The sequence below is a fragment of the Phlebotomus papatasi genome, chromosome 1 (assembly GCF_024763615.1).
Source record: "Phlebotomus papatasi isolate M1 chromosome 1, Ppap_2.1, whole genome shotgun sequence".
NCBI lineage: Eukaryota > Metazoa > Arthropoda > Insecta > Diptera > Psychodidae > Phlebotomus > Phlebotomus papatasi.
In genome coordinates this window covers 70,111,720-70,124,887 of record NC_077222.1, presented here as the reverse complement: position 1 = coordinate 70,124,887, position 13,168 = coordinate 70,111,720, and the positions used below count along the sequence as shown (strand labels likewise).

Below are 13,168 nucleotides of genomic sequence, written 5' to 3'. Positions count from 1 at the left end.
GAAAATTAAAAAAAAATATGCAAACAAAATCAGAAAATTAAAAAAAAAATAATATAAAATTAAATCTCTCACCTTTTCGTCATAAGTTTCTTTCCGTTGACAAAAGTGGTGGAGGTGGACGTGCGTTTAACGGCTCCACCGCCACCACCCCCGTTGGCAGTATTGAAGGAGGAGAAGGACGTAAAGGCGCCATTCATTCCCCCATTGTCCATACTAAAGAAGTCATCCATGAGAGAAATTCCCATGAAAGGACTCATAAACTGGGATGAAATTGTGTTCTGTGGGTGAGAGTGTCTGTGCGATCGACGTCCATTTGTGGCAGCGTACGGCATTCCTGGAAAAAAAATATTTAGAAATATAAGCCTTTTGGCAAAAAAAAATTAGCATGCTTTTTTTAGCACTTTACTGTTCTTAAGTGCCTCTGCATAATCGACTTTTCGGTTTTAGCTCCTGTTAAACAGCAGAGACATGAACCATTCACAATGAAAAGTCGCTAATGCAGGCAGGAGCACATGAGATCAATCAAGTGCTAAAAAAAAGATTCAAGAAATTTCCCTTTTCAGTGTTCAGAAAAAATGAACATATTTTAGCACTTTACTGTTCTCAAGTACTTCTACAAAATCGACTTTTCGTTTTGGTTCTTGACACGACTATTTTGTGGTCTTAGAACACGGCGAGAACTTGAGAAAACAGTGGAAATAGGAACTAAAACAAAGAAAAGTCGATAATGTATGACAGGTGTCAGCAAAAACCGTTTGAAACCGAATAAACGTCAAAATAATTCTTCATCTTCTATTTTATGTAAATCTGAATTTAAATTCTATGTAAATCGGATTCACTCGGGTCCATATAGCCAGTCAAAATAATTAAGTTTGTCCAGGTAGCGTTTTGACAATTGACGTACAATTTTCATTGATATTTGTTCGGTTTGAAACGGTTCTTGCTCACCTCTGATGTATATAATATGAGCATTTGAAAACAGTAAAGTGCTAAAATAAAAGGTTCAAGATTCCCTCTTTTTTTTAGTACTGTACTGTTCTCAAGTGCTACTACAATCTTCATAATCGACTTTTCTTTGTGATGGTTCTTGTCACGACTGTTTAATCGTTTTGGATTAAAATACGACGAGAACTGGGGGAAATAATCCAGACAGGAACCAATACAAAAAAAAAATGATAATAAAGAAGCATTTGATAAAAGTAAAGTGCTAAATAAACTTATTCATTGGAAAAACTACTACACTCAGTCCCGGCTTTATGCATTTCGAAATTATGCATCTGTCGGAATTATGCACATACAATTATGCAAGTTTGCCTACCATTGGGAGTCAATTTATGAAATCATTTTTGAAATACGCCTGAATGTATACTATTTTGTGACGCTGGAAATTTGAAAATACTTTGCTTCTTTTTCAGAATAAAACATTAATTTCTTTCATTAAAGTAAACTTTTTTAAATATTCTAACCATTCAGAAATCTCCTGCGGGTATGCAAATTTTCTCGATGCGCGTTTTTTACAATTAGGGGAAGGTTTTGCACCTTCGTAACGTCGCAGGTTCGTAAATGTTGATTTTTTTCCAAGTTACTAAATGAATGTCATCCATGGTCATATATTCTTATAGCTAATCCCACATCTCACATTTCCGGACAACCTTGGGAGCCTAGGCCTTTTTTCCTGGGTTCTAGAAGCAAAAATAAAAAATGGGCCTAAAATCGTAATTCCGATGTGTATTATTTTATGCATTTCTTCACGCTTCAAGAGTCTTTTCGAAGAAAAACAACATTCCAAGTTATAGAAGGTTTATCAGGGTTAATATTTACCGTGAAAATCTTTCGCTAGAAGGGGGTGGAATTGTGGGCCGAGAAAAGTTCACAAAGATTGCCTTCAGTTGCAGGTTTGTAAAAATATCAGTCAGAATCATTGACTACCAACTCTGTGAATTCCAGACTGTTCTGGGACACACTGTGCACGACGCCCTGGATATTTTGACCCATCCAGAGATTCCACTGAACAAGTTGACAAGAAAATTGTGATATTACAACGATTACAACATTGTTCAAGAAAATCTCGAAGAAAAACACGCACTTTCACAGCAAAGTGAGACTTCATCAGATGTTTTTGTTTAGCTTCTGTCAAATCGAACATTAAGCCTAAATCTGCTTATGGTAGGTGTGATTCTTTCATTGTCCATACGGTGCGTTTTAAGCATTTTTCATACAATTTGCTTTGTTTTCAAACGGAGTTTTCCTCATTTAACTTTAAATTAATCACTGGTAATTCTAAGAATCACTGATGTTCAAAAAATGTTCTGTAAGACAGATTCAAGACGTTAGAGAAAAAACAAGGATTACAATAGGTGTGATTACTACTTTCTGATTTGTGCAGTGATGAAACTAGACTGCTTATGGTAGACGTGATTCTTTTGTTGCCACTTCGATGTATTTCGAGTATTTTTCATAAAATTTTCCTTGTTTTAAAGTGAAACTTTCCACATTTCATTTTAAATCGATGGCTGGTCATTTTTGAAATTAGTTGTGTCCGAAATATGTTCTGTAAGACCCATTTGAGGTAGTAGAGAAAATCCGAGGATTACAATAGGTGTGATTATGAGAGAATCATACCAAACCGAGCTCTCAATTGACTGTCAGAATGCAGGAAAAAATGGTTTTTCGAGTGTTAAAAAACATGTGTTAGAAAAATAGCTTAAAATTGATCTTTTAATGCGTGATTATCTCCTACAAACAGTGAAAAGAAGTAGATGAAAGTACCATCTAAGTAGTGATGCCCAAAGTTTTGTTTCCGGTGTAACGTTTCCGGGGAAAATGAGGCCTACAGGGGTTGGAATAAATGGTACGAAGCATTCCGGTACCGGATACATTCGTAAAAAATGCTACTACATTTTCATTTTCCTGTATAGGAAAATCCAAGGCCTTTCAGGAATTTTGTGAGGCAGAATTATGAACCCAATAAGTGAGAGATTTTTTTGACACAGTGATATAATTGATTCGGTTTGTGTGGCATTCAGTAAAAAATCTTAAATCTTGGATTCCTTTTTTAGTACGAAGGATCAAAACCTTCCCCTAGACCCATTTTTGTAAAGATTTAAGTTTATTACTGACCATAATCATTTATTTTACTGCCTATTTTTAAATTTTTACTGCCAATTTTGTTTTTTTACTGATCGTTTGTTTTTTCCCCGTTTTTCACAATCCTCGCTGTCTTCTAAAACCGTCAAACAGTCTTGACAGGAATCATCACAAAGGAAACTCGATAATTCAGAAGAACTTGAGAACAGTAAAGTGCCAGAAAGAAGTACAATTTTATTCTATTAGATTTCACTAAATTGAAAAGGTGTGCCAGAATCATTGTAATGTAAATTTTGGATTAATAAACGTCTGTTCGATTGCTAAAAATGAATAGTCAAAGTTCCCGCATAACCTTTAAAATAGGGAAATTTTATCAAATCAAAATTCGTTTTAGTTTCTTTCTCATATAATATACATATAATTATGCCACGCACGCTTTAACATTATGCCTTTTGGCGATCAAATTTGAAACGAACTAAATTAAATTTATTGTGATATTCAAAAGAAGAAAAAAGAGTACAAAAAATGGGATAGAAATTCGCAAAAAGTTTAATGTGAATTTAGATTTCATGAAATTTTCCCAATCTAAATAATGCACTTTCAGTTCAAGAGAATAGTGAAATGTTATGAATGTAATTGTGAACCATCTTGACATCTTCAGGATGGTTTAAAATCATACCTAATCGATTTTACATTTTGTATTGAGTAAAATAAAATCTTTTACTGAGCAAAATGGAATATTTTACAGACCACAAATGTTTTGCCTTCAAGAAATTAGAAATTCAGATTTTATGGAACACAATAAATCTGAATAAATAATTAGCATATTTTTTAATATAAAATATTATAATTTTCTAAACTTTCTAATTGATATTTTTTATTACTAATTTTCCTTAAATTTAATTAATTAATACTTGCTAATTAATCTAACATAATTCGTCTATCTCTACTAAAGTATAGAATAAAATTATTTAATAAAAGCAATAAGACGTTAATATTAATATAACTTCCACTTGTAGACTCCAGATGCAGACTCCTAAACTGTACCAAAATGGATAAGGGAGACTGGGGCAAAAAGTCACAAAACGGATATTTTATTTTTTTACAAGCTACTCGATCGCTCCAAAAATTCCTAATTAGCGCAGTTTTATAGGAAATTTACCGCTCTACAACTTTGTGAAAGTAATATTCCTCTATTTTGTAAGGAAATACGTTTATCGAGCCAATTTATAAAAGCTAATTTTGTGACTATTCTCAAAAATGCTGGGGCAAATAGTACCAGACATTGGGTATTATCATATTTTGATTCGCTTCATTACGGGCTTCCTTAAATTTGAAAAAATACCGAGAGGACATATTTTCATAGAAAATTTATTCATCTACACCTTTGTAAAACACCGTTTTCTCTGCGAGAAAAGTGAGAAAACGAGAAAAGCGCTTTCAAGCTATTTTAGAAAAATAAAACACAGCCGTGAGACATCAGAAATTGCTTCGCTTTTTTGTTACTTTTTGCCCCAAGTGGCCATTTTTAATTAAAGGATTTCTGGAGAAAAGAACTTTTGTGAAATTCTAAAATAGATAGCGAATTCGTATTCAAAAAATCCAAATTATTTAGAAAATATTCACCAGTGCATCAATTTTGGAAAATAAGTAGGTAATAATTGTTATCTTCTGCAAGGAAAATATTTCAAAAATAGTGCTAAAAATTTCGATATTTTTGATTTTCTAAATTCCTTGTTCGAATTCTAAGAAACTTACGACATCGAAGAAGGTCTATGGAGGCTATCTACAGAAAAAAATTTGAGCCGCTATCTTTTTTACCTTGGAAGATATTGAATTTTGAATTTTTCGATTTGTGACTTTTTGCCCCAGTCTCCCCTACCGTGCAGCATAATGTAAGTGTTTTTGAAAAGAATGGTAAACTTGTTAGAGAATTGTTTTAAAAAGCTTTCGTTCCAAAATACTATTTTTTTTGCATTGTTTCAGGATTTTAACCCTTTAAGGACGATTGGAACACCGGTGTCTATAAAGAAAATAATTTTTCCTGACAACGTAAAGTTATTTTTTTCTTATGTCTGTACATAATTGTAAAGTAGAAGGTTGAAAGACTCTAGAATATATTTTGCAAGTCTCTAGCTATTTGCTATGTAGTAAATATTTAAGCTCAAAAGTGGCGAATTTTTAAATTCTGAAATTTAAAATTCTCAAATTTAGCGAAAAATATTATTCATTGGTATTGTCAGAAAAATTACTTAAATTTTTGGGCTATTTTTGTCCCTATCGTTCATAGAAGCACAAAATACACCGAATCAGGTTCTGTTGGACTTTCCAAGGTTATATGTAAAACTTATCATTGATTATGTTTCTCGGTTTAATTTTTATCGTTGATTTTTAGTCCGTAAAAAGTGTCTCGTCGTTAAAGGGTTAACCCATGCTTAATTTAAACGGTAAGAGATATTGACGTCTGGTCTTCGATGACCCCTTTCAAAATGACACTATATCGAAATTTACTTCTTTCTTTTTCCCCTCCCCATCAAATACGTCAAATTACCAGAGACCATTTCGTTAATTTTTGGATATGTTTTAGAGGTAGTATTGTTGAACATTTTGTCTACAAAGATCTTTGATCAGAAAATTACCATCTTGAATTACTCAAGGTCAAAAGGTCATCATGAAGATTCTATTTCTCAACGGATTTGGTCAAATTTGGTTTTATTTGAAAGGTCTCTTGAAATTCTTAGCACAATTGGATCAGTTCCAGTATGAATGTCAATAAAAATTCACAAGCATTTACGAAATATTTTTTCTGTGTAGCTATTTTTTTAATATCCGCTGCCGGTTTTAATGTATTTTAGAATTTAATACTGACCGCAGTAGTTGAGTATATAAAGAATCTCTTTGAAATTTTACAAAGCAATTCAAGTCTCAATCTACGAGCTTAATTTAGCTACTTCAACTTCTGTATTTCAGCAAATTAGTAATTTTCCAACTTAGATGAATCACAGTAAAATACCCTGAAATCTTTGTTATATCAGTGCAAAGTTGACTCATGTAAAAAACCACTTAATTAAGATAACAGTGCAAAGAAAAACCTCTTAAATTTAAATTGTATATCTGTTATCTTTGAGTAAATTGCAAATTTTAACTATGTCAATATAAAAAAAAAAATTGTGTCAAAATTCTTACCACCAAAAATATCAGCAAATGGTGAATTGCCAAAGAATTCTCGGAACACTTCCTCGGGATCTCTGAATGTGAATCCAAAACCACCCATAAAGTCATAGTCCTCTGGATCGTGTCGCCGCGATCTGTGATGACGTTCATTGTGTCCCATGAGACCTTCTTTGCCATACTGATCGTAAATTCGTCTCTTTCTCTCTGAAATCACAAATTTTACATATTTTCCAATTATATTTTTTTTTCACTGCGGTTAAAATCACCCATTAAAAAAATAATAAGCAGGTTGTTTAGGATGAAATCACGAGAAAACAAAGGGATTAAAAGAATGTATGTAATGGTTAAATTGTTTCTCATTTGGACACCTATTCCAGTTCATTTGCCTAATTTGGTGGCATAAATCTCTCAATAACGATTGGAATTTATTGAAATGGACAAATTATTCAAATGCACCAGCCATAAATCTTTACTTTATTATTTCTTATTATAGCAACTTTGCAGACAGACAGAGAACTGGAATAGAGTCCTGGATGTGATCAGAAATAATCTATTAGTGATGATTTTTTGAGAAAGAAAGAAAGAAAAAATCTGTCTGGAGTTGAAAATAAAAATCAGCAGGGTTTAAAAAAAAATATCGTTAATAAATTTGCACTCAAACAATTCTTATTAACACACAAAAGAAAAACAGGAGGAGGTTTTCAGCGGAATATGGTTTGTTAAGAGCCTTATTTGAGAGGGATTTTCATCACAAAATGATTGTTTTTTTTTCTGGTTGAAATGACTGATCAAAAAAAGATCAATTCAGTAAGAAACAATTAATGCTTTTCTGCATTTTTCTTGCACAATATTTTTTGGTTTTTTTTGTTTTTTTTTTTTAGTTTTTCTAACCGAAAAATCGATAAAATGGTGTCGTCTCAAATAATCCTCGGAAAGTAAAGACTCTATTCTGAGAACGATTCCCAGCAGAACGATGATGGGAGGTTGGTTCATAGTTGTGATGATATTTTTTGTATGTTGTTCTCGAATCATAAATTTTGCGTTTGTGCTCTGCAAATTGGTGGGAGAAAAATTGGGATAATTGAAAAATATTGCATTCTTTATCAATTTTTGTTTGTTTGTTTCTTTTGCAAAGAAAAAATTATTGTTTAATTTTTTTTGTGCCTCATCCACAAGAATTATACAAAGAAATTCATGAGAGATAAGATACAATTTTTTTGTTGCTTTTTTGTTGAAATAAATTAAAGAATAATATACATAGAAAGAAAAGAGATGATAGGAATGAGAAATAGCCAACAATTTTCATACCATCTGATAGCACTTCATATGCTTCGGAGATCTCTTTGAACCGCTTATTTGCCTCTTCTAGATTGTTGGGATTTTTGTCCGGATGCCATTTTAGAGCTAATTTTCTATATCTGAAACACGAAAGAAAAAATTGTAATTAATAAAATTTATTTATTTTTTAATTAACCCTTTAACTCTTTCCGGACCACAACACATATCCAGCGAACGAATTTCAGTAAAACTCACTTTATTGTAAGTCTTAGTGGTCAAATATGATACTTTTGTAGAGAAAGAATTTTTTCCGCCTCTGGGAAATTTGAAAACTCATGGGTACTCTCGTCCCCAAAAGAACGAAAAGGAGACAAACTTGAATTTTCCAAAAGCCAATAATATCAATTCTGTGAATAATTTTTGCGTGTCAAATGACTCCTTTACAATGTTGATCACTAAAACAAGAAGAATTATTGACCAGTATCTTGTGGGATGTCCAGGAAGTGCAAAAAAGAACACCCAGCTCCTGCTTGCCAACAGATTCCTCAAAATATTTCACACAATTACACTTTAAAACACATTTCTCTCAACACAATGTTATTGTAGACACATTAACTCTTTCCGGACCGCAGCATATGCTGCAAGCCAATTTCACAATTTTTAATCAAAAATATCTAAGCTCAGGAATTAATTGAGGTCCTACGAAAAATATCTTACATTTGGACATCCTTATAGTTTGTAATCATCCACAAGAATAGGATTTTTATCAATTCTGAATATGTAAAAAACATTGTTTTTCACAGAACATTCATATGCTGCTTTGGGTACTCAGAGTCCCAAAAGAGACGAAAGAGTTAAGCTTTCTCAAGAGCCAAAAAAACACTTCCTGGACAATCAGAATTCACCAAAATCAGGAAGAATAGGAAAAACTTCCCTGAAAGTAATCTCCCTCGCTACCAAATCGTCAGTTAAATCAGCATTTATCGTAACTTCATTTTTGCAATTTTGAGATATATACATATTTGGAATCAGCGTAATTTTGTTTATTAAACGCACTTGTGAAATAGAAACCTTTATAAGCCCAATAAAAATTATTTTAAACAAAATTTATCGTAAGTGCCCTTAATTAACAAAAATTTATCAGAATTTGTCGTAACTTCCATTTTTGGGGAAGTTACGACAAATTTCCATACAAAATTTTCAATAATCAGCATTTGCCGTAACTTCTTTTGCTTACTTGCGTGGTTTGTAATTTGCAGCAAAATTGCAATATTTCTCAATAAAACGTTTATAAACTCTTCCAAATATCGAAAGACAGTGCGAATAGTGTAACATGAAATCATTTTAATTCAATATTTGCGAGAAAAAAGTGAGAAAAAATCCCTACCCATCTGTCATTAATTCAAAACAAAACAAGCGACGTGGCGCCCAAAATTTATTCAATAAAACTTATTAAATAAAAGCTTTTAGGGACAGGGATAACAGTATTATTGACTAATTTTGTCAAATAAAGGCGCCTATTATCACTAGAATAATTCAAATTGATATAATGCATTTTAGAAAATTGTCGTAACTTCCAGAATCTTCATACATTGGAAGTTACGGCTTTATAAATGATGGAAGTTACAATAAAATATTATTGTGTTTCTTCTAACATATTTCTCAATATTGCAGCTTTTAAATAATTTTATAAAGATTTTCTCGAGTTAACTTATAGTTTATTAGTGCCACTTTTATTATTTTGAGTCAAAAGTATCGCATTCGGGGCTCATTTATAAGGAAAATAAAGCTTAACTTAAAATTTCGTCTCCTGGAAAGTTGTCAAAAGGAAGTTACGACAAATGCTGATTTAACTGACGAAATGTCAAAATTATCGGCCATTTGGCAAAAATTTCGCTCCCGCTTGGAATTTTCTTACAAGGTTGGTGTTAAAAAGCAAACACCTTACATTTGACCTCTAGATTTTTGGGGGCGAGAGTACCCATAAAGTTTGAACAAGTTTTTTGAAAATTTAAGAAAGAATTATTTTTCGAATTTATGCAATCTGTAATTGTTAGTTATCATACTTATTGACCCCGAGAGGTTTTTCCTTATTCGGGTCTAGAAATATCAAAAAAGTCACAATATCTGCAAGGAAGCAGAAAATCGAAAATTCACGATTTTTGACCAAGAAGATCTTAGCTCAGGAGTTAATTGGGATCCTGCAAAAAATATCCTAAATTTGGACATCCTTATAGTTTGTAATCATCCACAAGAATCGGATTTTTATCGATTCTAAATACTCCAAAAAAAAAATCTTTCTTTCCATGGGTACCCAGAGTCCCAAAGGAGACGAAAAAGTTAAGGACGATTGGAACACCGGTGTCCCATGAAGAAAATAATTTTTCCTGACAACGTAAAGTTATTTTTTTCCTTATGTCTGTACATAATTGTGAAGTAGAAGGTTGAAGGAATCTGAGATATTTTTTGCAAGTCTCGAGCTATACGCTATGTAGGGTAACTGTGCTAAATTTCGGCATAGTTGCGTGCAAGCGCCATAATCTCAAGTTTGAAACGTAATATTTTTAATACAAATTGATTTTTTTATTCTTTCTTTTTAAGGAGTGTTGCTTGGGTCTTTATATGCAGTTTATCATCTTCATTTTCACTCAAATCATTCTTATTTCATTTTTAAATAAATAAAAATGTATACACAGCTTTGGTGGCCTATTTCGGCCACCTTCATTCTTAAAGTTCTTTGCCTTCCCAGAATTTTTCCAGTGTCTTTTTCACATTATCTCATGTGGCGAAACGACATTTTTGTAATGTTTTTGCATTGTATGATTTCTGAAGTACGCAAAAACTAAAATTCATCGAAATTCGTGGAACAAAAAAAGTGGCCGAAATTGCAAGCCGGCCGGAATTACCCTAGTAAATATTTAAACTCAAAAGTGGCGAATTTTTAAATTCTTAAATTCATAATTGATTTTATTTATTTTTTATACTTCCAATTTTTTTTTAAGCAAAACCCTTTTGGCAATAAAAACTTCAATACTTATACGTAATATTTTTCATTAAAGCGAAAACTATTATTCATTGGTATTGTCAGAAAAATTACTTAAATTTTTGGGATATTTTTGTCCCTATCGTTCATAGAAGCACAAAATACGCCGAATCAGACTGTTGGACTTTCCAAGGTTTGATGTAAGACTTATCATTGATTATGTTTCTCAGTTTAATTTTTATTGTTGATTTTCAGTCCGTAAAAAGTGTCTCGTCGTTAAAGGGTTAATATCTGCAAATTCCGCAAATTTATTGCTTTTCCCCAAAATTAATTGAAACTTACGCCTTTTTTATTTCCGCATCCGTTGCCCCCCGATTGACATCGAGTGTTTTGTAGTAGTCCACCATTGTGTTTCTTCACCTCTCTTTTCACCTCTCACCTCACTCAATTTCCTCAGTCAGCAGGATTAATTCTCTGGCAATTTGTGCTGATTTTGCGTGCTATAGGAGTGAGCTATCAAATCCAATTTATCTCTATGCTAACACCTGCAAGCAGAGACAAAAAAAAAGAACAACATCTCAATTAGCACTGTGATTTACTTGAGTAAAAAACTTTCACATTGAAATGGCAAGGTATTTATCATCAATTTTCACTTCAAAAAAAAGACGACAAATGATGAGAGCGATTAGAGAAAGATGAACACATACAAATTATACTTCATTTATGAAATATCGCCCACGATTGATCCCCCTACATTCTGGTTATTCTCCATAAGCATCAACTCTTTTGCTTTGGAGATACCCATCTCTGTGAGTCACTCTGTTTGTATGTATATGCTATATTTCCATGAACAAAAATCTCTCATGATTCTTCAAATATTGCTGGATTTTGCGAAATTGTTGATTTTTCTGGAAAACTTCTCAAGGAGAATCACAATTAAAATTTTCTTGTTATTTAGCGATATCAGCGATTAAGAATTCTATCAGTTTATCTCACCTTCTGATAACGTACATTTTTCCAACAAATAACTATAATATATCATTCTGTTTAATATATTAGAGACTTTCCAAGTTAACAGATAAGATTATTAGTATTCATCTAAATCGTGTCAGATCAGTAGACTTGAAGTGGTAAGAAACGAAACCCGAAAGATCATTAACCGAGATAAGCCTTGAACGTGATACTTCTTCTTCGAGACTCTTCAAATCCAATAATAGCCCCATGTAAAGTGTAATGGGGCCTTCCAAAAATTCCACTCGCACCTGTTTTTAGCAGGATACGGGCAGGGGTATGTGTATTTAAATGGGTGTCAGCATCAATATCCTCACTAGACGATCATTGGACATTATGCTCCCACTAGACAAGGAAGGACGAATAAAATCATCAACCATCACTAAATACCCCAATCTCACGGTTATTCTCCCGAATTATACGCTTAACATGAAAACCTCTCTAAAACCAATAATTTCAATAAATTCCCTCAATCTCTCACAGTATTTCATCACCTGAAGTAAATTGAATAATCCCCGTTACATTTTTTTGCCAAAAATTCTTACTCATCACCACATTTTCATCCCATTTCTTTTTTAGAGACAAGTACATTTTGGGTAATATCTTGTGGGGGTTTCTTTTCTCTTTATAGCATTTTGCTTAATCATTAAGTGTTGCTTTTTTTCATGCAATTCGTGTAGGTGAATGAGAGTTGTTTTTTTTTTCTTTAAATACACCAAAGACACACACGTAATTTACTTATTGTCTCTCTCACTACCTCAAGAGTTAATTTAAAACAAATGTTCTTTATGGCTGTTCTCAAGAAAAAGAATCTCAGTACATCACTTTCTACTTTGAGTAATTCCCTGCACGATAGCTTAATCTTTTTATGAGACAATTAAAGGTGTGTTGATGAAGAAAGAAAAGAAATCAAGCTTCTAAGACAGAGGAAATAATCGTAAACTCTTTGTAATTCTCCAAGATTGACGGTGTTCAATTTAATTCTTCTGTGAGAAGCAAAAGAGATTCTAAACGTTAATCATCTTTTATAATGCCACACACGCGTCGCTCCTTTCACACGATCCTGCCACATCTAATTTTATCATAATTTTTAACCTTCAAGAGGGCAAATTCAGTTCAATTGATCTCAGAAATTCATTCTATCAAATAACAAATCAATAGTTATCAATAATTTATCTACAAAAAAGTCTGAAAAATATTTTTTACCACGTAAAAGTTTAAGAAAAAACGTAAAAGATTGAATTGGCATAAAATAAATATTCTCAAGAAGAAAATATAAATGTCTTTCTTTTCACAAGACTTCTGCGACAGTTCTATGATTCATACATCAATTTTCCACCAAAGATTTCTACATTTCTTGTGTTTTGTGTATAAATTATGTAAAAATTGACGAAAAAAGCATTTTCTCAGATTTTTCTAAAAAACACTAACTTCTATCAAATCTTGTTTTTTCTTGTACAATGACAAAGACTTTAAAATCCGTGTCCATATATTTTCTTATAAAATTTTCACATTTTCATAGGAATTTGGAAAAGAAAAATAAAACTAAAGGTTAATTTTCATTTTATTTTTCTTTATAGTATTACTCTACAAAATAGGTCTTATAGTAAGGTTACCCCACCTTACTATAAGATT

The 13,168-nt window shown here is 32.2% G+C and overlaps 1 protein-coding gene and 1 non-coding gene across 7 annotated transcripts in view; both read right to left on the bottom strand.

The window, feature by feature from the left end:
• Positions 1-13,168, bottom strand: part of LOC129799653 (dnaJ homolog subfamily B member 6) — a 70,927-nt gene that overhangs the window by 1,197 nt on the left and 56,562 nt on the right. For 3 of the 6 annotated variants that reach the window (XM_055843739.1, XM_055843759.1, XM_055843750.1), the window contains exons 2-6: positions 10,865-11,067; positions 7,570-7,679; positions 7,153-7,311; positions 6,274-6,465; positions 73-334 (exon numbers count right to left, since the gene is read on the bottom strand). In XM_055843739.1, coding sequence (XP_055699714.1) covers positions 73-334; positions 6,274-6,465; positions 7,153-7,311; positions 7,570-7,679; positions 10,865-10,929 — 788 coding nt within the window. In that variant the 5' untranslated portion in view covers positions 10,930-11,067. The remainder of the gene's footprint in view (positions 1-72; positions 335-6,273; positions 6,466-7,152; positions 7,312-7,569; positions 7,680-10,864; positions 11,068-13,168) is intronic. The other 3 variants (XM_055843784.1, XM_055843776.1, XM_055843767.1) reach the window with 1 other exon arrangement.
• LOC129800129 (U4atac minor spliceosomal RNA) lies at positions 11,762-11,893 on the bottom strand. Its single transcript, XR_008751601.1, has one exon. It is a non-coding gene; the product is annotated as a U4atac minor spliceosomal RNA (small nuclear RNA).